Genomic DNA, 25294 nt, shown 5'->3' with positions numbered 1-25294 from the left:
CTGTGGTCAGCGTTCCGAGAGAGATGGCACAATGTGAGATATCCGACAACCTCAAGAAAAGAAAACATCCCCAGCGATGGAGATGAATGGACCAAAGGGGTAGCATTCGCTATAGGATGGGCTGCTCTGGTCCTGTTGGTCAACATCATTCTTATGATCATCGCACTCGCCATGGGCTACTCGGGCTCCTCATCCAGCAATGATCGATCGACAGTTTCGACAGCGATTTATGATGGAAAGTGTTCAGTCGCCGGTGGTTGGGCTTCTGGGCTCCATGCCTTGATCAACGCCCTGAGCACAGGCCTGCTAGCCGCGAGTAATTATGCGATGCAAACTCTCAGTGCTCCGTCGCGCGAGGATGTGGATGCTGCTCATTCCAAAAAAAGATGGCTGGATATTGGGACCTTCAGCTACAGGAACATCCTTGCCATGGACCACAGGCGCAAAGGTATCTGGTTGGTGCTTTTGCTGACCTCGGTACCTGTTCATTTGATGTTTGTTCTCCCCGGGGATTAAAAGCTACCCGCACTAACCTACTGTTTCAGGTATAACTCGGTCGTTTTCTCCTCGATGGGGACGAACCTGTACGGAGTGGTCTTGATCCCAGATGATCTGGGCAAGCATGAGATGCTGTCTAATGGGAACAATTATACCGCAGAAAAAATCTACAAAGAAATTGGCTACAGTGCGCAGGATCTGCAAGCTGAAATATTCAACGGTACAATGAAGAACCTGACTCTGGAAGAGTGCGTGGATGCATACGCAGTCGAATACAACACCCATCGCACGACCGTGGTATTGGTCGCAGATCGAGAACATTTTAACAACTACTCAAGTCTTGAGGCTTTTTATGGGTTGTCTAGCCAGGACTACTACGCTTATAATTCCCATCGGTATTCTTGGATGTGTGCGCAAGAACGTCCGACGAACTGCACCAAGGAAGATGTCATGGACCTAATACATCGTGGAAGGTGGTCTGTCTGGGCTGAGTACTGGGCGTATCGAGATTGGAAGTTTTATAATCCTATCCATGGTGGGATGAACCAGAGTTTCTCATGCGATTACGACCTGCTTGATCATTTTGTTGACGAGAAAAGCACGTCTTTGAGAGCCGATATCGGAACCCTTTGCAACTACGTCTCAGCATACAATCCGGACAAAGATCAGCTGGAGCAGTATTTGAAGTCTCCATCTCACTGGAAGTATAGTTCCTGGGCATCGCAACTCTCATTTCAATGGCAGAACTATACAGACACTGCGACGAGTTTCGACAATCCGGTGTATACGTCAGCGCTTGAAATCCCTATATCCCACTGCATGAGCAAGGAGAGCGAGGAAAAGTGCCAGTTATTGTTCAACCTGCCGATAGGTCTTGTGGTTATCATGTGCAATACCATCAAACTGGCTGGCATTTGTCTGGCGGCAAATACTAAGCGGAAGAGGATTTTCTTGACAGTCGGCGACGCAATATCCTCCTTTTTGTCAACGCCGGATCCAACGACCAAGCATATATGTTTTCAGCGTGCTCCTGGATCTGAATGGGAAGATGGAGGAGGGGCTTGTGAAAAAGAGCCGTATATAAAAAGGGTTTTTGGCTGGAGGTCTCGAAGGCAGCACGATCATCATCGCACGGTTCCTGAGCGTTATACTGCTGTGAACTCTCTATATACATCCGGAGATACCGATTATGGTGCCAAACCCAGGAGCCTCCCAAGTCCGAGGAGATGGTACCAGGCAGTCAGCCTGAAATGCTGGATCCTACTCCTTTTCATGTGCGTTCCTTCTGCCCCTAGTCGCTACATCGTTAACTCTAACATGCTCCCACAGCATCATGTCTTCTTTCATTACAGCTGTAGTCCTATTTCATATTGGAAGTGGCCAACGCTACCCAAACAAGGTCACACTGCAAACCTCCTGGGAAACAGGCTTCGGCAAGCCCAGTTCCGTCGCCATGATCGGCCAAGCCGCGCAAAGCGTCATGGAAGTAGTCCTTCTCAGCAATATGCCCCAGCTGATGCTCTCCATTCTATACTTTCTCAGCAACGGGATCTTGATAAATATGGTTGTTGCAGCCGAATACAACGACTACGCTATCCATCGAAACACCCTCCGAGTATCCTGGCCGAAAGGCCAACAACGATCCACTCGTTACCTCAGCCTACCTTATCGGTATAGGGTGCCATTTGTGGTTTTCGCAGTCGCGTTGCATTGGCTCATGTCTCAGAGTTTGTTCTTCATACAAGTTCGACTGTTCGATATTGATGGACAAGTTATCGAGCGCTGGAGTACGACTCGGTGTGGGTATTCGCTGGTGGCGATTCTTACTACTTTGATTGTTGGAGCAATTGCCACTCTTTCTTTGCTAGGGCTGGGTCTGCGAAAATATAAGTCGAATATGCCGCTTCCCATCTATAGTAGTGTGGAAATCAGTGCTGCTTGTCATCCCCCGCCGGATGATCCAGATGCGGCCCTGAAGCCCGTGATGTGGGGTGCACCAATAGGCGGTCGATCTGGTGGGAATACAGTGGAGGCAAGATCGGCATATCATACATTTACTTCAAGAGAGATTCTAACGTAAATCATTCATATGGAAAAAACTCATTACAATGGAGCCAGTTTCACAACCGCATGTATTCGAGAGGACACAGTGAACCACGCCGAGTAGGTTCGATTTGCGCATGCGATAATCCACATTTGAATGGAAAGATACAACCCCAGATAAGAGTTGCACCATTTGCATTAACTCAAACCTTGCCCTAAGGAGTCATAATATTCGTCAAGGTCCGTGCCATCTCCCTCTTTAAAGGTATCCGGTGCTGTCACGAACAGCTCAACGTACGCCATACTCGTGCCGTATCCATTATACGGGACACCATCTAAGTCTGCCTTACATTTGGTGACATTTGGTGGCACTATTGATACCGACGGCTCGAACATGTGACGTCGGGGAAGCAACGCATGATGCTGGCTCCGCGAGAGATCGCGACAGCCACGTTCCGCGATTTTAGACTCCAGATCATTCAGATATTTGGGATTGTGGCTTTCACGGGCAGCACACATTAGGTTAGAATCTGGATCCACGTCAAGCAGATCCCAGACATCTTCGTAATCGGTCAGTATGCAGGCCATGGCAATTGCTGGTTTCATGGAAGGTGCTCGTCTCGCAAGCTCGCGGCAGGTGGCTCGCCTCGGCATACTGGGATACCAAATAACATATGGAAGGCTGACGGTGTCTGGCGTAATGCGCGACAGATCATTGTTCATGATATAGCGAGCATTTATGGCCATGCTGACATTGTAGCTTGAGTCAGGCTGAGTGGACCACCATTTCGCGAATAAAGTGTTGTGATATATTCCCCGAACGATGCATTCTTGCTCACTGTAGACAGATGCCGGACGTCGTAAGCGACTATAACGATCAATGTCACCATAGTAAGCTGCCATTAAGATTAGAAGGTCTTTGTTCATTGTGGGCAGATCCACCGGAAGTGGTGTGTACAGCAAAGGCGTGACGTCTTCTGTGACTCGCGGGGGTTTTGTGCTCAGCTCGTCAACGCGATCATCCTCTGCTATATCAAAATAGGAGGTCCTTCGAAAGGGGCCATAGCTTCCCTTTGACTCGGGCTTCCGAAACTTGGTTTTGATGTCTAGATATGATCGAACCGCGGTGTCTCCATTCAAATGCCCCACTATTGGTTGTGAGTACACGGTGCGGGAGTAGTCATCCATGGCGTTGTATCGAATACTCGCCCTCATGATGTCCTCATATATCGGCCATTGCTGGTTGTCCCGGGCTTCCTCCGCTATGTGGCTTTCGGGTAGCAGACCAAGATCCTTGAACAGATTATAGTAGCCCGCAACGGCACAGGCCCGCCCGACTTGATATTTCATTCCGGGATAGCGTGAAGCGAGTCGTCGGTATGTGTCTTCAGTCGCCTGCTCGGGGTACCAGATACAGTAGGGGAAGTCTTCTGGGTTCTCCATGTCCGGAATGTCGTTGCTCATGATCCTTCGTGCGTTCAGGGCGCGAGTAAAGAGAGGCAATGTTCCATGTAGCTCAGTAGCAAACCCGGGGTGGTATCTGATTCCACGAACGACGCACAGTCTGGTAGTGGTGAAGCCTAGTCCTCGAGGGAGCTGCTGGCCACGGATAGCCAAGAGACATTCTTCTTCGCTGCAATACTCCTTCCTCAACCTCTTCCACGAGAAGGGTAGAACTCGATCGGGCATAATGTAAAGAAGAAATGAAGTATCTTGGGAATGAGGAAGAGGAAGGTAGAGATTCTGAATGCAGGAGGCAGAGATGGAGCGAAGGTGAGGTCGTATTTATATTTGTTCAGTCGCTACCGTACTAGCCCCATTTCGGAAACGGCAGCCTGGCCGGGTTACACCAGTCACGTTGCTATCTACTAGGAAGGTACCTAAGTACCTACCAGGTATTATGTATATCATGCTTTCCTCTCCAACAACAAAGTGCTATCCTCCACCTTACTATGATTTACATGAACCAAGTCGGTTCAACGCTTCTCCCATGGCAACGATGTTGTCCCAATGAATATTGTTGTCGATCTCGCGAAACTTTCTCACTATTCCGTCCACGTCTACCTTTGGATGCTTTTCACTTGTAGCGCTGATATCAATAAACAGATATTCACGGTCTCCTCTAAACATCTTCTTCTTCGTCTCCGCTTCAATCTCGTACTTCTTTTTGAGTTCTTTTCGCAGCGCATCCGAAAACAGCGCATCACGCAGAAAGTACGAGCGGCGGAGTGCAGAGCGAGCATAGTGCAACCTTTCGGGGCTGGTTTCTGAGATCTTTTCTCGATTTCTTTTGAGGAAAGATGATATCTGCAGTACAGCGTAGTTATATTAGATGAGATACTTTGACGAGAAGGTCTGTAGAGGAAATTGTAATGGTCACCTCCTGTATCAATGTCGGTACGTTGCCCGGACTCTCTGCAACGCCGGGAAATATGTTCCCCAAGATATACTCACCCTTATAGCCATATTCGTAGAGAATTTGGGCCATTTCATCTACGTGATAGTCGCTCACATCTCTTGGGATTTGTCGTGGCTGGTTCTTGGATTTGTCGATAAAGTTCATGAACTGATTGAAGACACCTCCTCGCTCGTAGACCTTTGGCACAATTCTTTCCTATAGTCGTGGCCTTGCCCCCGTGAAGTGCAATGTCAATCTCATATGCATGCCAGTACAGAACCCTTTCATAGGCACCAGGCTCACCAAAAGACCATGCCAATGACACGGCGTAAGCCAAGAGAGTAAGAATAAAAAATTGCATGACGAAGTATCGCGAATAGCAAAAGGTCAATCACGACTCAGGAATGAGGAACAATAGAACGGATGAGACAGCCTGTGTTGGATGAAATTTCACTTGGACTTTGGAAGTGTGTTATATATAATGGCCATTGATTCAATGCTACCCAAGTGAAGAGTTACTCCCTTCAAACCTTGAACCTAGGTAGGGGGGAAGCTACGACCTGAAGATAACCCCAAGCTATGACGAAGCCCCCCTCTTCTCCAGTGTAACTAATAATCTTGCCCTTTTCTTTCTTTACTACCTTACTAGACACAATGTTGTTACACACATCCCGTCGACTCCTGGGCTTTCACGCCTCTGGTACAACCGCCGAACCCATATTCACTCCCTATCACATGGCATGCCGTCACAGAATGCTAGTATCTGTATTGAGTGGTGTGGTTGAATAAGAGTGCGGGTAGTTTCACATTTCCTGCGTGGTTCCGCAATTTCGTCGTACAATGGACAACGGGAAGGAAGATCACACGCTTAGTTACACTTTCTCTGAACCTTCTGACAGCCTTTTCCAGCAACAAGAAAGCTGGTCAGGTTACTGTACGTTGATATTGTGCTCAGGAAAAGACCAAGGAATTGGGAAACCAACTGTCGCAATTCCGCCAACTCTCGTTTTCTGCTTCCGCAGAAGGCGTCGCCTATTGAAAACTGTAGTCTCCGTACCAGATGATCGTTCAAATATGCGATCAAGACTATGCCCAACCAGCCCAGCATCAAACAGCTATTAGTCTAGCTCCGTTCAATTCTAATGCAATTGTCCCCCAACTATGTTATCTCCTACGGTATGACGTGGAGTCGATTGAGTTGCCACACAGTCTGGGACCTGTGTAATCGAGAGGATTCGTCTGTATAACGCAAATTATGTCACTGTCTGCTCCCTAAGATCCCTCCTTGTGAGGACTAGGACGACTGAAACTCTATGTGACCGAACAGGTATTACAGGAACCTTCTAGGTACGACCTTCTCTTGTGTAGCCTCGTAAATGTTGCACCAGACTACCATGTCCACCTTATGCTAGCTGCCAAACCTGCCCGAATACAGTGAAACCAAATATCAGCTGGAGTAAGCAATATTCATCCATGTGGTTTGTTTCAACTTTGCTATTTGCTAAGACACCAGCTCCAGAGCTGCATCCGTACCGTGAGGCGCTTACTATGGTTGAATTGCCAACCGTAATTATTAGATATAGACAAGATAAAGCGATAGCTACCGCGACTAACTAAATGCGGAGCCGTAGGGAGGAAATCCCTTTCGCTACCATCGATTCTGCACTGGTGGGCTTAAAGTCAAAGAGACTGGATACTGTGCCCTAGTCATCCTCGGCAAGCGCGATCCGAAAAAAAAAAGAAATCGACTGTCATGAGCCAAAGGACATTTGGGATTCACCAGGCGGAATCAACCCACCTGTTACAAAGTAGCATCCAGTATCCTATTAGTTACATCATTGCGTTACTGGATGCTTGGGTTTCATTTCCCTCGATGTAAAGAAGAGCTTGCTCAGGTGAGGTTGGACATAGGTGAGGTAGACCAGGGTTTACTGCTTGCCACAGCAATCCATATCTATGTCATAAGAGAGCGTTTATCGCAGGTCTTCGAGTAGTTAATACACGCAGTTGCCCTTCAGGAGCGTATTAATTCACGTCGATCATCCTTTGGGGTTTGCAATCAGTTCTCCCATTGTTCCAACCATTAACATTTATCTCTTGATTTCTGTTCCTACAGTCACTGCTGCTAGAGCAGGTTTTTCGATTCATTGTTCCTCCTTTGTTCTCAAATTGGCCCTATTTCTCTGATATCCTTTTGATCTATCATTTATTTTCTCTGTTTCTTTCGTTTGTGTGCACCTCGCGCGATCTATTCCTTCCCAACAGTTCAGAAAGAACGCTTGTCAAGGCAAAATGCAGTTAAAATATCTCTTTTTCATGGCCGGAACCACCTACTCCGCCGCCAATTCTGACATCTTGTCTTTCTTGAAATCTTGTCCAGGGCCATGTGGTGGCTCAGACAATCCTTCATCGAATTGGACCACATACAGCAACGTGCATAGCCTTGCTACTTGCAACAAGACCATGCTTCTTGACTTCGCGATCCATACTCCTCTGGAAAGCCCCGAAGTAACTACCAAGCTCTACGCCTGTAATCCAGAGCCAATCAATACCGAAAATGACAACCAGTCCACGCCTAAGCACTGCCCGGCAACAAACACAACAGAGGCTGTGCTGCAACTCGCATGGTCTGGTTCCTACAGCAATGGAAGCCTCCCTGGCACTCTGGATACTCTGGAGCAGGTTCGAAAGCACCTCTCCGACAGCCAAACCTGTGATACGAAGATAGTGTTTGGTTACTCACAGGACATTGCAGTGGGTGTATAGGTTGGCAGCAAAATCGATCACGTGCAAGTGGCGGAATCTCAGGCCAAAGAATTCATCAACCACCTGCGGAAAATTGGGGTTCCAAAACGGACGGTGCTTCAGTATTGTGGAACTGATGAATGCCACACCTTCGGAATTGTTGCAGACACAACAGGCGACCTTGCCGCCGTGCAGGGGGTAGTCAGTGGTTGGGACAACGCACAATGCACCACTGACTATGAGAGTTGGGATGAGTGGCCATCCGCCCAGCTCAATGTCTCAGAGATTACGACGGCGCAAGAGACGAGCGGCTCTGTCCATTTCCTTCGACATCTTCTCCCACGAGCCACGTGTAAGTATATCAGAGTGAAAGCCGGGGACTCCTGCTCTTCACTGGCTAGAATGTGCGGGATTAGCGGCGATAAGTTCATGGAGTACAACAAGGCATACAAGAACCTGTGTTCAACCTTAGCAGCCCGCCAAATAGTCTGCTGTTCCAAAGGTGACCTACCCGATCTCAGACCAAAGCCCGGGCCGGATGGCTCTTGTGCAGCGTACAATGTTGTTGGTCAAGATACTTGTGCGAAGATTGCTGCCGAATACTCACTAAGCGTGAGCGATCTGGAGGACTTCAACAAGGGCACATGGGGCTGGGCAGGCTGCAATAATCTGATGTTAGGAACTAAAATGTGCCTGAGCAAAGGATCACCGCCATTGCCTGGCGAGATTTCCAATGCGGTCTGCGGTCCTCAAGTGCCTGGAACTAAAAGTCCTGGCAAAGATCAAAAGCTGGCAGATCTCAACCCTTGCAAACTGAACGCTTGCTGCAACATTTGGGGCCAATGTGACGTTACGGCTGAGTTTTGCACGAAGTCGGATTCTAGCACGGGGGCTCCTGGTACAGCAGCACCGGGAACGAATGGATGCATTTCAAATTGCGGAACCGATATATTGAACACCAAACCCCGTACTGGATTCAACATTGTCGCTTATTTCGAAGCCTGGAACGAGAATCGGCCTTGTATGACGATGAGTGTTGAACGCATTGACACTACAAAATACACCCATATCCACTTTGCATTCGCAGGTATTATTCACGACTACCACGTCAATGTCTCGGCAGTCCAGGACAAGTTTGATATATTTGTAGGTATGAAGGACGTCAAGCGGAGTTCTGTCCTTCGGCGGATGGGCCTTTTCTACTGAGATGGACACATTCGCTATTTTTCGCGAAGGAGTCACAGACGCCAATCGCCAAGTCTTCGCAGACAATGTTGTCAATTTCATCCAGGAGCACAACCTGGATGGTGTTGACTTTGACTGGGAATATCCCGGCGCCCCGGACATTCCTGGCATTCCTCCTGGCGATAAGAATGACGGCGCCAACTATGTCAAATTTATCAAGATAGTCCGCAAGGCTTTGCCTACAGGCAAAACTCTGTCAATCGCAGCTCCTGCATCCTACTGGTATCTCCTAGGTTTCCACCCCATCGAAGACTTTGAGCCCCTTCTAGACTACATGATTTTCATGACTTACGACTTGCATGGGCAATGGGACTACGGCAACAAGTGGGCATCTTCAGGCTGCCCCAACGGAGATTGTTTGCGAAGCCACGTCAACTACACCGAGACCCTCACGGCCATGAGCATGATCACGAAAGCGGGCATGCCCACGAACAAACTGGTCATGGGCGTTACTCGCTACGGCCGCTCGTTCAAAATGACCAAACCTGGATGTACTGGCCCGATGTGCACATTTGTGGGTCCGGAGTCAGCCGCGGCAAAGGGCCGCTGCACCGGAACTGCTGGGTACATTGCAGATGCAGAAATGAGTGAGATCATCCAGGAAAACCCGACAGCTAAGAAGTGGTTTGACGACGAGTCGCGGTCCGATATTCTCGTCTACAACGAGACGGAGTGGGTGGCCTACATGAGTGAGAACACCTGGGGTAACCGCGCCCTCCTGTATGGTGCCCTCAACTTTGCAGGAGTGACTGGGCCGTGGATTTGCAGTCTATGTACTCTGTACCTAATGCCGGCCCGTTCCCAACATGCGACGGGAAGTATGAGACCATCGACGCCATTTTGAAGGAGATCAGCAGGATTCCGGTATATTGCGTGAACCCATACGCAATAGCAATCCTGAGTGAGGAATTCAAGTCCTCGTTGGAGAAGTATCACGGCCTTATGAGAGATGGATACAACAAGAAGTTTGATACGTACGCGAATTATACGAAAAATGCGATCTTTTACCAAATCGATGATTACATGACCAGCCGAGCAAACGACAATTGGACCTGCAAAAACCAATCCTATGTGCATTGCTGCCCTGACTGTGGTTCCGGCGGATGTCCTGATGGCTGTGATAACTCTTGCGGCAAAGGCGAGTCCGGCAATCGAAACGAGACGGTGTCATGCCCAAACAAGGTCCCCGAGATCACACTGGGCAACAAGGCTGATACTATCTACTGGACCCTCAATGATAAGGACGGATTCGAAAGACTTATCGCTGATACGTATGGCATCGATCCGCAATGGCTTGAGTATGGAAATCGTCGAGTCAGCCCGGGCGTGGGATGCGGCACGGGCGAAGACCTGAGTTGCGGAAAGTGGTGGATTGGGTATCCCCGGAGAAAACATGATATCACTATTCCCAATCCGAAAGACATCATCAGATCGGCATTGACCAATCTTACGGACTTTGAGAAGATGCTGTCGTCGGCCGCAACAGACGCCATGGCGATGCTCTATACGGGAGAAACCAGCGATGTGCTCACGGCCTCGGAGCTCCCGGTCTACATGACAGAGTTCGCTATCAAGTCGATGGAAAAAGTCGTGGATGCAGCAAAAAGGGTCGAGCGCGACGAACAGAAGCAGGCTATTCTTGGCTTCGTCATGGCCTTTCTGCTGCTCGTCCCGGCCCTCGGCGAGGCCGCCGGTTCCTTCGGTCTCACGACAGTGGGTCGCATTCTTATGATGACTGGTGCAGCAGGAGATGCCGCGTTGGGTGTGTATGGGGTCGTGGAAGACCCCAAGAGTGCAGTTATTTCCCTTTTCACTGCCCTCATCGACCTCAAGGGCGAGGCGGGCTTTGAGAAAGCCGCAGGGATCAGGCGTGGCATGTCCTCGAAGGAAAGCGCAGCCTTGGGCTCTTTATTCCAAGAAAAGAGTAAAAGTCTGCAAGCAGTTCAGCGGGACTGTATTTGATCCCATTATTGGAACTGGATACATTTGCCTTCTTCATTTGGTCTTGGATTACATTGCATGTGTGTCTAAATTGTAGCATCGGTGGTTTGCAGTCTGATGTACCGGAAGAATCAATCTTGTTTTGGGGTACCAGTCGTCTTTCGTAGAGTCGATAAATACGATATTGGCAACGCGTTGTGCATTTTCGATACATATCTGGATGTTGGTGGTATACAGTTTTGAGTGTTGCCTAAGGTCTAGCACCAAAAGGCACTGCATTAGGTGAGAATCAGGACCAAGGTTGAGCAAACTCACAACATTGCCTGACCATCTTACGCAGCTCGTCTTAATTGAAAGGTTAACGGGGACTTCCACCCCAGGGCTTGAAACATTCATTGTTCCACACGGTATATTAATTTCAATCAAGAGTATAATGGAACATTCCCCGCATTGAGTCTCCTGATTTCCTGTCTGTGTTCGAATATAATAATGCATCTTCGCGCCCTCTGCGTGAATGTTCATCCCCTTGCTCTATCTCCACAGCTCCGGACCAGCGCCTCGTTTGACCTAAAAGCCCACTGGTATACGGCCTTTTTGACACACAACTAGGATAGTTACTGACACAGCGCTAATGATCCAGACCAATCATCATGGCTCCAAGGAGAAGACTTGAAAGAAGGAAGTTCTTCGAGATTCTCGACAACTACTACCCCCTGGGAACAATCGAGGAGCCTTACCACGTCAAATATTCCAAGCCCAGTAGCATGAGTGAGAGGTTCCTCAAAAGGGACCTGGAGATCCGCAATTACCTGAAATGTGGGCCGGGGAAGATGTTCATCATTCTGCCTATGGATCTCTATTTCGACCATCGGATGGGTTTGCTTAACACGAGGCACTTTGACCCCCAAATGCCGGGATCGAGCCTCGTTGTTGTCAGGACCAGAGAAGTCATTGATCTTAACCCTGATTTGATCGATGGGGTGGACCAGAGGGAAACTGACCAGGTAGTCCAGACATTGAACGAGATGTTTGGAACCCAAGTATTTCGAGATCCTGAGGCAATGTTCGTGGTCTTGCCCCGCTACGCAGCTGGTAATGAAGGCGTGGCTATTGAAGGCGAGTCCGAGCGGCATCCCAGGGCCGGTGCGACGGTGTTGACGAGATATTGGGTGACAGAACGCCTTGTCGATAAACCGCGAATCAGTAGTCATTCTTTCTTTGAAGACTTTTTTAAAGAGGGCGACAATATCGATTGATCGATATCCTTGCTCGTTGGTGATAAATTATCTTATTATGTTTTCGCTCGAGAAATGGCAAAGATACGAGCCTGTTGTTTAGTTGAAATCACCAGGATGTCGGATGACTGATTCATTCGAAATTGTGACCTTGAGATTTGAAAATGATCTCCTACAGTTCTATTTACTTAATTTTATTTCGGTTTCTACCGCAAGATCAGATTGTTTGTAGTTTGTAAAATCAGTAGGATATGTCAACCACAATTTCGAGCTAGAATGACATCGTAAACTCCAGTCCCTTATAGGCGCAACATACTGCTTTCATGACTAAGACGATAAGTACCATTGAGTTCTGTACCTCTCACCGATAGCCAATGTTTATTCCATTCCTAGGATATCTCTCTCGAAACGGCCGTCAGCATGTAGTTGGCTTGACTCAATAATAAGATACCAGATATGGCCCTCGAAAACCTGGTAGCTCGAGTAAGTAACTGTCATTCCTGGTGCTGAGCAGAGTAACTTCCATTGGTGCTCTTGACTCCGACTGCTGTCTCCAGTACTATGTGTTGGTGCTTAAGTGCCTGACGCAATCTGCCTAGCATTCTTTTTCGCCCTTTTCCAAGATATACTAATTTAACAATTGCTCTAGGCCCGGCACTGGACCATGCTTGATGGGTGCTTTCTTATCCACTTCTAAGGAACGAAAAGAGACCTAAATTTGCAAGAACTAGATGGAATGTAAGATTTGTTCTTCGTAGAGTAGGGGTTTTCTCGCCGAAAACAAAATATATACTTTGAAAGATTTCTCATTACATTTGTAGGAACAACGAGAAGCCTTCTTTTCCTACTCTGCTATGTGATAACTGGGCAACACAATAAAGGGACAACGCAAAGTAAGATAGCGAAACTGTGCAAAACTAGTGGAAGAAACGCGACATCTGTAAACCCTTCAAATCCCCCGAGTTTGGCCCAGCCGCGATGATCGGAACGTTTCGCTTCCGGCTGGCGCGATGGCTAATCCGAGTTCTATAATCGGTCGCAGACGAGATTCTCTATCGAAACTGCAACCACCCTACAGCTTCAGCTCCACCGCAAGATGACACCTCGTACAGAGGTGAAGTACGAGTTTGGCGGACCGTGAGTTTCCAGAGAAAAATCCGTTGTTTACCTATTCAATACCCGGATAACTAACCGATCCTCAGCCTAGGTGCATCGGCCATCACCTTCGGCCTGCCCGTTCTTCTTTATTTCTTTGCTTTCGTCTGCAATGACGTGTCGGGCTGCCCTGCGCCCTCTCTCCTGAGCCCTCAGACACTCAGCTGGGCCAAACTGACGGCGGAGATCGGCTGGCCCGCAGGCGGCCTGAGGCATCTTGGCAGTTGGGAAGCGACCGGTGTCGTGTTGAGCTATTATCTCTTCAGTCTGCTTCTGTGGAGGATCTTGCCCGCGCAGACCACGCATGGCACGAAACTGGTTCACCATGGACGTCCGTTAGAATATCGGTTTAACGGTAAGCACCGTTGCAGTGCCGAGTTTCATCCCTCGACTAACGGTAGCCAAGCATTTTCATCTACCCTCGTCCATCTAGCCATCTGTGCCGTAGGGACTTATTTTCAAGGCGCCGATTTCGTCGTCTGGACCTATATATCCGAAAACTACGTGAAAATCTTGACTGCCAACATACTGATCGCCTATGCCCTTGCGATCTTTGTTTATGTGCGGAGCTTCAGTGTGAACACCCACTACCCGAATGACGATATGCGGGAACTGGCTGCCGGAGGCCAGACGGGGAATTTCATGTACGATTTCTACATTGGCCGCGAGTTGAACCCGCGCGTCACTCTACCTGTCTTCGGGGAGATCGATCTCAAGACCTGGTGTGAGATGCGCCCGGGATTGACCGGCTGGATCCTGCTGAATCTGGCATTCGTTGCGAAGCAGTATCGGACGTACGGATATCTGTCCGACAGCATCGTTTTCACGGCTTGTGTTCAGGCCTTCTACGTGCTGGATGGCCAATACATGGAATCAGGCATTCTGACGATGATCGACATCACGACGGATGGGTTCGGGTTCATGCTTTCGTTCGGCGACGCCCCGTGGGTGCCTTTCTTGTATTCCACGCAATGTCGCTATCTGTCTGTTCACCCTGTCCATCTCGGCTGGACTGGAATTGGTGCAGTGATTTCCGTGTTCTCTCTCGGACTGTATCTCTTCCGGGCAGCGAACTCTCAGAAGAACACATTCCGCAAGAATCCAGGTCACCCCAAGGTCAAGGACCTCTCGTACATCCAGACCAAGCGCGGAACCAGACTGCTCACTGCTGGCTGGTGGGGAATGTCGCGCCATATCAATTACTTCGGAGACTGGCTCCAGGCGTTGCCGTTTAGTCTGCCTACCGGACTGGCTGGTTATGCGATTCTTCCTGCAGGAAGCGCGACGGCCGCGTCTCATGTCTTTCGAATGCTAGATGGAAGAGAAGTTGTGAGCGATCAGGCTGGGGGTTGGGGTGTCTTCTTCACCTACTTTTATGTCTTGTACTTTGCGACTTTGCTGATCCATCGCGAGAGACGAGACGATGCGATGTGTTTGGAGAAATATGGTTTTGACTGGGAGAAATACAGGAAACTTGTTAAGTGGAGGATTGTTCCGTGGGTTTACTAGATGCGCTTTGGTCATTCTTCGCAGATCTGAGAAATACTCTTATCTTGGCATGGGAGGGTATAGTGGTTGGATTCAAACAAGCATCTAACATACAAAATTATCTACTTGGAGCAGTTCCTTTTCTGCGATCCAATTGTTAGACATGACACGGACCCTGAGTCAGAGATGCAAAGATATTTCCAGAATAGGTCTTCCTATAGCAATGGCTCATTCCCGGGCTGTCAGAGATATTCGGAGCCAGGGCATACCCGTGAAACCCCAAGAGCATAAGCTGACACTCTAGACTCCAACGGCCCCTTACTTCCTACCAATGGCACCAACGCCAATCTAGCATGCCCAACAAATGTTGGGGAGATGCCATTGTGATGAGCCACCCCCTTTAACACTATGCGGATCTTTGAACTCAGCCTCGTCGTCAGACGAGCACTTATGAACTAAACACGCTATAAATACCTTGAATGGCCCAACCGGTGACCTTTTTTCATCAACCTTGGAGGAATCAAACACGCAAGATGGCAACAAATTCGGGCTCTTGTCTCTGCGGAGCTATTAAATATCAAATTATCGGTGACCCAGAGAGACTCTACATATGCCACTGTGACGGCTGTCAAAAGGTAACAGGCTCGGCGTTTATGTCAAATGGATGGTTTCAAACAGACGTATGTCCTTGTTTCCGCATAGCTAAGTGTATACTCTAACGAAGGGCTAGCAACTGCAAATAACCCAAGGTCAAGAGTCCATGAGAATCTACGAAGACAAATCTACTTCCTCGGGTCACATTTTGAAACGGTCGTTCTGCGGTACCTGTGGGTCAAGTCTTTTCACGCAGAGTGCCATGCCAGAGATGGCCCAGTTTATAGCCGTTGCGAGCGGGACTATGGATAACCGGGCGAGCTTGCACCCCAGTATAGAGGCTTGGACTCGAATTCGACGTCCCTGGCTTTCGCCTGTTGAGGGAGCTGAGCAGAGGGAGATGCATTGAGAGTATCTGGCATGGGGGGTAATTCATCGATCCGCCAAATATCACTCAAATTGGAAATGATAGATATGTCACCTTGAGCTGTATGGTATCAGGCAACACCATTTCGGGACCCTTTCCCCTCACTAAACTAGCGGATAAATCATACAGCCCCATCTCAAGAAGCTCGCTGAATGGAATGACGTGTTCGGCTAATGCATGCGCTCCATAACAGCATTTCTGGGCGGCGCTAACGCCTTATACTAGTAAATCGATGGGGAGCAGCCAAGATGTTAGTCTTCTGGGCACAAGGAGGTTTGTCTCAGTCTACCCAGGCTGATCCTGAATTGTTAATGACATAGGCGCTCTAGGGAGGCGATAAATAAGTTCCGCAACGCCCATGGTTTCTGACCTTTCATATCTCATGCCACCACAATGTCAGACAAACCGAATGATCTACCAATCTGCTCCATCGTTGGAGTGACCGTTAATCTCCTCTCCGCTAGTGCGTTCATAGCTCTTCCGTTGGTTAAAATCACCGCTAATCTCTTTCAGATACCGATCCATTTGATGTCCGCGGAACGCTCGACAGAAGCAAGAAGTATCCATTGGTAGCTGCAGATCAAGAAGAAGGCACTTCAGTCCAACCACCAGGATCGAGCGACAGCTACTGGTTACCATCCAACTTTCGCAAGACTGACATCGGAGCCCAAAGTGCGGAGGGCGATCTGATTGTCGCCACAGGCTCGGAGCTCGCCAGTGACTTGGAGACAAACCCCAGTCTGAGCATCAGCCACGCCGGCGTTTCGGTCGAGGACTCAGAGGGATTTCGCTACTCGACGTCGTTGAAGAACAATAGCCTTTACGGACTATACAGCTCCGACCAAAAGGTTTACTCCGTCGGGTTGAAACCTGGTAACGATGTTTACAACTTTGTGTCTGAAGAATACGTCAATGCCGTGAACGCACTCCCAGATTGGGTGGAAGAGATCGACAAAGCGAGTGACGAAGCTTCCCTGACTGAGGCATCGGATACAGTCAAGAAGTATCAGGCATTTTTCACCCACTACGGATCGCATGTCGTTGAGGAGTGTCTCTTGGGCAGTCGCTATCAGGTGCTAGTTGAGAGCGCCGAGACCAGCATCGAAGCGAAAGATGATTTCCTGCGTCTCTTCAAGGATGAGTACAGGAGCATCTTTGATACCACTGCTGGTCCCAATGTTGCAAGCTCGCCTGAATTCAACGAGTACTTACGCCAGCGACGCTCCCAGTGCAAGATTTTGGGCGGAGATATAGGGACCGCAAATGCCCTCGCACATAGCCCAACCAACTCTGAAAAGTTCCAGGACTGGATGTTGACTCGCACGGTTGAGTCGCCCCATGCTCTAATTCATATCAAGACAGCCAGCGTCAGCTCTTTCTTGGAGAGGAGTGAGAATGAAGAGCACCAAGAGGCGGCTGCTAAACTCAAGCCGGCTATGCAATACCTTAGCGGTATTCACATCCTCAAGGGAACATTGTCGACGCTATTCTTGACATCCCCCGGCTGGATTGAGCTCTCTGTAACCCCGTTGCCTGGTGTGACAGTCCGTGTGGTTGATAAGCCGTCCGTGGTAATCACACAGGTATCCCCAGCGTCGGTCAAGGTACAGCCAGTAGTGAAGGAATCATACATCGAAGTCGGAGTCATTATCACAGCACCAGATGAGCAAGTGGATGTCTCCTTCAGCACGTCCGCACCCGGAGCCCTTGGTGCACTCAACACCCTCAGCCTCACCCAATATGGCCCCGAGAAGTATCGGACCGCAATTAGAGGGGTCGCCACTGCTGATGAAGCATTCTCGGTTTCGGTTCCGAGCTTGAGATCGACCGGGCGTTTCGGAGGCACGGGAACACTGAAGGGAACATTGGAAGTCGAGGCAAGAGAGTATGCTGTCTTCCATATGGCGTTGCAAAAGGGGGCGCCTGGAGTTTCTGCGAAATTGTTGCCTACTGTCGAACGCAAGGAGGTTGAATAGATGGATACGTCACGCTAGAAATAAATTGTTCTCAACAACTGTCTTTTGTACGTATTTTTGCTGGTATTTTCAATGTAGCCATTGGAAGTAGCGAGGCGGAAAGATATTGTGTTATCTTCTCTTCATGAGACTACCACCAGTGCATTGGTGAAGTCAGTCTAAAACCTACACTATCATCTAAGGGCTGTTCTCTTGGACCAGAAATGGCACAGAGCTCTCCATCATCTTCTCCCTCGTCTCCGTCGACTCTCTCTCTGGTTTTGATTGTGCGATAATGCCCGCACCGGCCTGCACCCATTGACGTCGATCATCCTGAAACAAAGTGCGAAGGATTAGAGCGGCCTCGAACTCGTCGCCATCGAGCATCAAAACAGCACCAGAATACAGCTCCCGCCTGTCGGGCTCCAATGGCTCAATAGCTTCGAGCGCGGGCTGTTTCGGAATTTCCGATGCAGTGATCGATGGGAATAGAACGTCAAATGCATCCCACGCATCTGTCTTCTCGGATAGTTGACCCGCAACGTGGGAGCCTAAATGCTGGACGCTCCCACGAAGTCGAACGGACATCAGATCCTCGACCACTACCATCTCCGCTGGACATAGTCAATAAAGCTCGTCCAGTGCCTCTTTAAAATATGTTCGGTGATCTCCTTCGGATCACTCCTTAGATCTTGTCGAAGTGCATTGATGTCTTCCTCTGTGCTCTTGCCCGACCTAGTACCAGCGAGAGGCTCCGTAATCACTTTCCCCTGATGTACTGACATGACGAGTTCCGGACTGAATCCCGTCGCCTGAAGGCCGCCACAGCGGAGAGAAAAGCCCCTTGCCGGATCGTTCGCGGGGCGACCATGCAGTAAGGCCGCCGGCATATCGATCTTCTCCTGAAGCTGTATCTTCTGAGAGGGAATGAACTTGGCATATTGGCCCTGCGAGATCTCCTTCTGCACCTGCTTGACTCTCGTCGTGTATTCTCCAGCAGTATCGTCTGTGCTAATGAGCTGAGCCGGACTCGATGCCACCACACTAGCATTGTCATTGATGACACGACAGAGATCTGGAGGCCCTGGATATCCGGCCCCGATAAGCTTATTCTATCATGACGCAATATTATCTCGGTACGCGGTACCATCGGACTCAACATGGGCCACTGTATAGGTCGTCAGGAGATGCCACGCGTGTGGGCGGCATAATTGAAGCCCGCGATACCAAAGGTCTTATGACCGGGCCTTCCGTGCTTGGATAGGAAGTCCCTCGCCACGTCCGTTATGGGGCCGTGGATAATGTGCTCTTCCTTCCTGGATCCACGGGAAGTTGTCGCCTTCAGCCCGTTGGGGCTGACTACCAGGGAGGATTGATTTCCAAAACCCATGTACCAGCATCCATGCTTATCATATACATAGTGGTCTTGGTGTTTGCTCTTCGTGAGCAGTTCTGTGACTCGTTCGAGGACATCGGGGCGTCCTGGGAGGGAAATGGAATTGTGGTAGACTGTCATGATGCGGGTGGTTGGTAAAGTAGGGTTGAGTAGCATAGAACATATGGTGAGGATAGATAGATAGAGGATATTTGATTTCTAATCACTGCGCTTTGCCAGCAGCTGGTATGATATTTATAATGACTTGTGTGTTCTTGGTTGGGGAATCCATGTTAAAACTTCTAGGACGCCACCGAAGCGTCAGACTATGCAGAAGCCAAGACGATTTATGATTCACGATTGATCAGCATTGTCCCGAATCGTGGGTGGCGTTCGGAGGTAGTGACTTCCATGTTCTGGAAGTTACGGTAAAAGAGTTTCTTGATATCATAATGCGTGTCTGCTGGATAGCCTAAATGTGACATGGGGACTTTTGCCACATGCTTTTAGTGTCCACGCCACCGCTTATTATTGATTCTATTCGAACTCGGAATTGCTGGCTATATATTCTGATTGGCTAGAGAATTTGCAATAACATTGAATGGCATATGTAGGAAATATGAATCAGAAGTCCACTGGCTGAGAGCAGTGGCTCTCGAATTCGTGAAGAATTTCCAAAAGTCCACATGCCACATCCCGTAACCACATTGACAAGAGAATCTGAAATCCCGTGACAATGGAAGAACCCTAAAGAGTACTGCCACTTTCAATCAGATGTGCAATCCCTTTGTTCGACGCTGTGGAAAGGTATCCACAGAATTCCAGCAGGCAGGCAATAACCACGTAGGCACGGGGCATAATCACGGCCCTCTCGGATTTCGATCTGACGTGTTGAAATATCGATAGAGGTAGATCCTCGAGATGAAGTTAGGTATCACGTCACCGCCAACTCGCTGGTAATTGATATTATGCGTTCAGTTCTCCGCAAAGTCTACGGTACTCGGATACATTTCCGGATTATACAAGAGGAATTGTGCTGCGCCAGATACTACCATATAAAGAAGGTTCTTAGTAGAATCTCTGGGGTATACGAATATTTATCGAAGGGATGTTGAGAGTCTCTGAATTGGTTGCACTTTGATTAACTAGCCAGCTTGCTGAATATATGCTTAACACATGTTCTAGCTGTGAATAATTGTGCAAAGAAGAGATATAAAGTAATATTCAAGAGAGAAAGGATGATGCTTTCTGCTTCCAGGGCTAACCGACACAGCTTCAAGGAAAAGGAAAGTCATAAACATCAGGAATAGCAGTACAAGAGACGCCTGGCAAACAGCCCTAAACCAAAGATGCGAGGTTTCAGTTGAGAGCTCCTCCCGCTAGAACGTACAATTAAAAGAAGGCCAAGATATTTTCCAAGTAACGATGAGCGATCAAAAGAACCAAAGCATCAGCAATGAATGCCTCGCGACAGTTCAGTATCCGGTGATGCTTGCATACCAAGCGATGCCAATCGTCATGTAGCACGGGAAATCGTGATGCAAGTCTCTGGCCGTAAGTCGTTTTCTTGTCCGTAATGTCGAAGAACTCTCGCTGTACAGCTGGACCCCGAGACATAATACCCACGGGCTCACGGGAGTGATATTCGTATGCCACAATATTGGCTTTATCGTAGTTGGGCATCGAGCGAACATCGATGTCGCTTTCAACCGCGACAAACAATACTATGTGGTAGTCACCCAGGTGGAAGGGGAACAACCCATTCTCAAGCAAATGGATTCCATAATTAATGCGTTGTATAGCGCCAACTTTTCCCTCGTAGGATTCCTCAGAATGAATGGGCTGCTCACCCACGCCGGTATCGGGGACGGAGTAATGGAATTGTTTTGTGGTGACCTTCCGGCCATTCATCAAATGCTTGATCTGATCAGTAATCAAGCTATATACCGGCCTGGTCTTGAGGTCCTTCAATGTAGGATAACAAAACAGGACCCGCAGAGCCTCGTTGGGGTCGTAATGGGGTCGATCGAATAGGTTTCTTTCCTTTTCTCCAATTATCTCACACGCTCGGACGTTAAAAAGCGACGGGCCAGAGGAAAAGATGTCGGCTTCGTACAACTTATAACCATCCGGACTTGTCAGTAGAACATCTCCAAAGCCCTTCATGATGAAGAATCGTGCAAAGAGTAGTATGAGACAAGGTAGCTAGTTTGAAGCTATGTCTGTTTGTAGTTATTTGAGAAGAGAGTGGGGTGACTTTGGGGAAAACAAGATTGGGCAGGGATCGGGGGATGATTATATATGTATCTGTGTGAATTGATCCGCGCGTCCACATTGCTTGGTGGCTCTTGGTAGTGGAACCATGATAGTGGAGCTACGTCGTTGGTGCAAATTTCCAGTACTCCCTATGCTGATCAAAGGGGAGATCCCCTGATGGTTTACCTCATTGGTATCTGACCTGCAATATCTCAGGCATGTTCCTGTCTACATCCCGTGGGGAAGAACCATCGACCGCTCCGATATTTTTATTATGGATTGTTTGTGCTCAGTATGGAAATATCCTTTTTCTCACTTGTCGACGATGTAAAAATCGGGTTGAATCCCGGTAAGAGCCAGTATCAGCGGTAACTGATGGAATGTTGGGAAAGAATTGCTAGCAAAATATGATATGAAAGGATTGAATAAGTCAGAAAATGGGCATGACTCATGCTGATAAACGACAACAATAACCATTCTATGTCCTACTCACCTGCTTTGACTTTCGCTCGATCCGGTCATATCAAGACCCCGAAGCCGAAAGCCCGCAACATAAGAGTGTAGCAGGCATGTAGAGATCTCCGAGAAACTAAGCCTGATAGGGTGTCTTTGTTCATCAGTCAGATTCTCTTGCCCTTGTATCGTGGGGGCAATGTGCACTGCACTATCTGGGAGTCCCGATTACGGTCAACGTTCACACCTTTGTTGTCGGTGGCGAAGACTACCAGGAAGCAATTGAGAAGCTCAAACATTTAGGCTTCACGCAGTCTATGGCCAATGACACTCGGAATGGCAACAGGTGCCGCTATCGCACGTCCTTCCGACCCCCTTCGGATGTAGGATTCAGCAAGGACAGGGTTGTATTAGTCTCGAATTGCTTCACGCACTTGCCAATGGGCGTCTTTCACTTTGCTGAAATCTTGTGGACTCAGGGTGCTGATTCCCAGGAGTATGATGTGTACGGGAGCCTCCTTTGAAGCGCTATTACTCAAAAGCCTTGTCAAAGCAATCCTCACTGAAAACGATGAGGCCGTCAATTCGCCTTGGGAGTCTCTTGATCTCCTATTGGATATCAATGATCAAGGAACATCTTCAATTCAACAATGATATTCTTGATACTTGCACGGATGAGCGGGCAGTAGCATGGTATAAGACGCACTATGCTCAGATACATGAGGCACCCATGGTCGGAATCATCTTCTCCATTCCAAGGGCCCGAAGATCCGGAAAACAATTAAGAAGTCTTGATGGGTCTATCTGTGGTAGCTCTGCTACTCTTGGGCCAGTTGCGGCACGTAAAATTGCTATATGGGGTCAGTTAAAGTTAAAATTATTTTCCATTGTTTGATGCTTGTAGTCTGTAGATCCATCTACAAACGTAGGTAGTGTAGGTAGGATAAAAAGTAATTCTGCAATCGTTATATCAAGATGGATAGCATCTTCCTGGTTTGACGTGTTACTTCCGTCTAACAATAATTCTTTGATTCGCTGTTTTTATGGGCTTGACCTATATCGTTAAAGAAGGCCATTGGCGATATCCCTGGAGCTTAAGGTTTAGTGAGTGTCTGAGGCTCCAAGGTGATCGGCCAGTGGGGGCGGGGAGGCTCGGCCCTGCCCGCCGTTATATTAATAGGCTGCTATTTCCGGATTCCCTGCCACTGTAAATGTAGGGTGCGGGTGTACTTTCTCTTATTTTTATTCTATCGTCTACATTCTTTTTTTAAATTCTGTACGTTAGTCTGTCTTTCAATATGACCTAGCACATAGGCATTTATCACATGGTTCACTCCAGTTATATAAAATATTTGATACAATTGCACTATAGAGAATTTTGTCTCTATGATTAGGTGGTAAGGAAGAACAAGACTATCATTAACCTTCCCCTGGCTGATACTATGTCTTGAGTATGCTTTCTGGGATAATATAGAGATCTTATATAAGCTCATGCATGAGAATTAATTTAGATTTATCGCCAGTACCCTATCCGGGTTCATAGGGACTGGGCTACGCCAAGTTTTCGTGGGCCATTCGTCAAAACTACTGGGTAACCTTGCGCTTTCCAAGAAATTCCTTTCCCATCGAACCTAGCAAATTTTGCAGCTGAACAACCAAGCATCGTCAAGTCACAGGAGGTGGCTATGAAAGTTGTTAGAGTCAACCGAGATTGGTATATGAGGCGAGAGATGGGACCTAGTCCCTGAATGATGGGATAGCTGGGGGGCGGCGCAAATAGGGTGGACCTTCGACCAGATTCCACCGACTTGCATGGATATAATTATATCTAGTGCCCAATCAACAGGGGCATGTCGAATCTAAAGGTGGGATGCCAAGGACAGAGTATGTAACTCTGACTAATACAAAGCCTCAACATCAGAGCAAGACTAATCATTGCTTGTCAGGCATCACTCTTCTCTTGCAGTATCAACAGAAGCTCTTCTTAATAACTTGACGTTATCCCTTCCAAATGCGAGAGAGTAAAAGATAACAATGACCTTTTCGAGCCCAGCTTCGCAACCGCACTTGCAGATATTCAACCATCTTCGAACATCTCGGAATGAAAACTCGACGTTTCCCAGATTCCCTTTGCTGCCGCCAGAAATCCGCAGTGAGATATGGTGTCACGCGTTGAAGCAAGAGCGTCTGATTAAGATTTATTTCCAGAGAGATCATCATTTCACGCCAGTGCGACCCAAACCAGATGGCGAGACACCGCGGTATCAGCTTATGGTTGATGGACGGAAAGCCCTGAGTAAGTTGCTAAGGGTAAATCAAGAATCACGACAGACTGCGGTGCGGTTTTACCGGGTAAAAATCCCATGTAAGCTCAGCCTTAATCCAGAGGATGAGTACGTCTACGAGGCGATTGGACATCCGGTAGAAGCAAAACCGGGGGTTTTATACTTCAATCCAGAATACGATTTCCTAGAGATTGCATCCGAGCAATGGAGAGGGGACGATCTATTTGACCTGGCATATCACCTGAAAGCGACCTACGATCCCTTGCATATCGGGCTACTTAATCTAGCTATTGGTGGGGGGAATAGTCTGTCAACGACCGACCTTGAGCAAATCGATCCTGTGGATGTCAATGCTCAGATTCAGCAAGTCTTTAGAGAGACCCTTGCGCAGCTACGAGAAGTCTTTTTCATCATCAGAACGAGAGCAGGGCGTCGTATCTTGGGATTGGCAAGCGGTATCCCAGTGGCCGATTCCCAAAAATGCATCTTTAATCGATCGTTGCCTATTGCCACAGTGACACCACGATTTGAGCGCTTACAACGCGACCCTCGCTCGATTTCAAAAGACCTGAAACAAACGCATATCGGATGTGGACCGATGCGAATGGCTTTTTACTGGCAATGCCTGTTAGACAGATGGGGTGTTTCTGGCCCCCAGATAACTTACCAGTTTATCCTGGCCTTCGAACCACCTTTTCTGAGCCACGAGATCAAGGACAGCGATAGTGCCAGTCAATGGCTGCAAATGGAAGAGGACGATTGGACTGGGAAATGGAGGCTCGATGACGAGGTCAAGAATGGATACTGGGCCAAACGCAGCAAGAGCTATGGCGGTGGCATTTACTATGACATGGTGGGCGCCTTGGAGGGGGAGAATAAATCAGAGGATTTGGAAAACGCTGTAAAGCCCGTGTTTGGCTTTTGGATCTTTCCACTCCCGCTATTCGGGAAGATTCCATCTTCTAAGAAGGAGTGCTACGAGGTGGACGGTAAACAGACTTTGGATCTGTCTGATAATTGCCCTGGCCTCGGCATCTCATTGTTTTAGCCTGTATTACGATTGAGAAGAAATTATTGCTCAATCTCAACATTCAATAGCTAACCATACTTCATGTTGTAAAGTAACTGGCAAGATTTGGTTTTCCAGGACCATTAGGCGTGCCTTATCTACTTGTATGGTGTTGTACTCCAGGGAATGATA

General features: G+C 48.3%; 10 protein-coding genes across 10 annotated transcripts; 6 read left to right on the top strand and 4 right to left on the bottom strand.

Annotated features, from left to right (window-relative positions):
* Positions 1 to 171: 171 nt before the first annotated feature.
* On the top strand, positions 172 to 2578 carry LDX57_007169 (uncharacterized protein; the record flags this gene model as incomplete). The annotated part of the gene is made up of 3 exons (XM_046088895.1): positions 172 to 494; positions 546 to 1772; positions 1828 to 2578. The coding sequence occupies 3 exons, from the start codon at positions 172 to 174 to the stop codon at positions 2576 to 2578; spliced, it is 2301 nt and encodes a 766-aa protein (XP_045944865.1).
* Positions 2579 to 2739: 161 nt separating this feature from the next.
* Positions 2740 to 4230, bottom strand: LDX57_007168 (uncharacterized protein; the record flags this gene model as incomplete). Its single annotated transcript, XM_046088894.1, has 1 exon — positions 2740 to 4230. The coding sequence occupies one exon, from the start codon at positions 4228 to 4230 to the stop codon at positions 2740 to 2742; it is 1491 nt and encodes a 496-aa protein (XP_045944864.1).
* A 261-nt stretch (positions 4231 to 4491) lies between these two features.
* On the bottom strand, positions 4492 to 5104 carry LDX57_007167 (uncharacterized protein; the record flags this gene model as incomplete). The annotated part of the gene is made up of 2 exons (XM_046088893.1): positions 4492 to 4848; positions 4922 to 5104. The coding sequence occupies 2 exons, from the start codon at positions 5102 to 5104 to the stop codon at positions 4492 to 4494; spliced, it is 540 nt and encodes a 179-aa protein (XP_045944863.1).
* A 2298-nt stretch (positions 5105 to 7402) lies between these two features.
* LDX57_007166 (uncharacterized protein) lies at positions 7403 to 10891 on the top strand (the record flags this gene model as incomplete). Its single annotated transcript, XM_046088892.1, has 4 exons — positions 7403 to 7621; positions 7706 to 8834; positions 8920 to 9601; positions 9673 to 10891. The coding sequence occupies 4 exons, from the start codon at positions 7403 to 7405 to the stop codon at positions 10889 to 10891; spliced, it is 3249 nt and encodes a 1082-aa protein (XP_045944862.1).
* Positions 10892 to 11520: 629 nt separating this feature from the next.
* Positions 11521 to 12318, top strand: LDX57_007165 (uncharacterized protein; the record flags this gene model as incomplete). The annotated part of the gene is made up of 1 exon (XM_046088891.1): positions 11521 to 12318. The coding sequence occupies one exon, from the start codon at positions 11521 to 11523 to the stop codon at positions 12124 to 12126; it is 606 nt and encodes a 201-aa protein (XP_045944861.1). The 3' UTR covers positions 12127 to 12318.
* Positions 12319 to 13201: 883 nt separating this feature from the next.
* Positions 13202 to 14769, top strand: ERG3_2 (c-5 sterol desaturase; the record flags this gene model as incomplete). The annotated part of the gene is made up of 2 exons (XM_046088890.1): positions 13202 to 13242; positions 13308 to 14769. The coding sequence occupies 2 exons, from the start codon at positions 13202 to 13204 to the stop codon at positions 14767 to 14769; spliced, it is 1503 nt and encodes a 500-aa protein (XP_045944860.1).
* Positions 14770 to 16162: 1393 nt separating this feature from the next.
* Positions 16163 to 17745, top strand: LDX57_007163 (uncharacterized protein; the record flags this gene model as incomplete). The annotated part of the gene is made up of 2 exons (XM_046088889.1): positions 16163 to 16232; positions 16283 to 17745. 2 exons carry the CDS (start codon positions 16163 to 16165, stop codon positions 17743 to 17745), a joined length of 1533 nt encoding a protein of 510 aa, XP_045944859.1.
* Positions 17746 to 17922: 177 nt separating this feature from the next.
* Positions 17923 to 19240, bottom strand: LDX57_007162 (uncharacterized protein; the record flags this gene model as incomplete). The annotated part of the gene is made up of 4 exons (XM_046088888.1): positions 17923 to 18338; positions 18407 to 18808; positions 18872 to 18892; positions 18952 to 19240. 4 exons carry the CDS (start codon positions 19238 to 19240, stop codon positions 17923 to 17925), a joined length of 1128 nt encoding a protein of 375 aa, XP_045944858.1.
* A 1251-nt stretch (positions 19241 to 20491) lies between these two features.
* Positions 20492 to 21410, bottom strand: LDX57_007161 (uncharacterized protein; the record flags this gene model as incomplete). The annotated part of the gene is made up of 1 exon (XM_046088887.1): positions 20492 to 21410. Exon 1 carries the CDS (start codon positions 21263 to 21265, stop codon positions 20492 to 20494), a length of 774 nt encoding a protein of 257 aa, XP_045944857.1. The 5' UTR covers positions 21266 to 21410.
* A 2432-nt stretch (positions 21411 to 23842) lies between these two features.
* LDX57_007160 (2EXR domain-containing protein) lies at positions 23843 to 25141 on the top strand (the record flags this gene model as incomplete). The annotated part of the gene is made up of 1 exon (XM_046088886.1): positions 23843 to 25141. One exon carries the CDS (start codon positions 23843 to 23845, stop codon positions 25139 to 25141), a length of 1299 nt encoding a protein of 432 aa, XP_045944856.1.
* Positions 25142 to 25294: the final 153 nt, after the last annotated feature.

The sequence above is a fragment of the Aspergillus melleus genome, assembly GCF_016097325.1.
Source record: "Aspergillus melleus strain CBS 546.65 chromosome Unknown contig4, whole genome shotgun sequence".
Lineage (NCBI taxonomy): Eukaryota > Fungi > Ascomycota > Eurotiomycetes > Eurotiales > Aspergillaceae > Aspergillus > Aspergillus melleus.
Note: the sequence above shows the minus strand (reverse complement) of the source record. Positions and strands in the feature narration are given on the sequence as shown.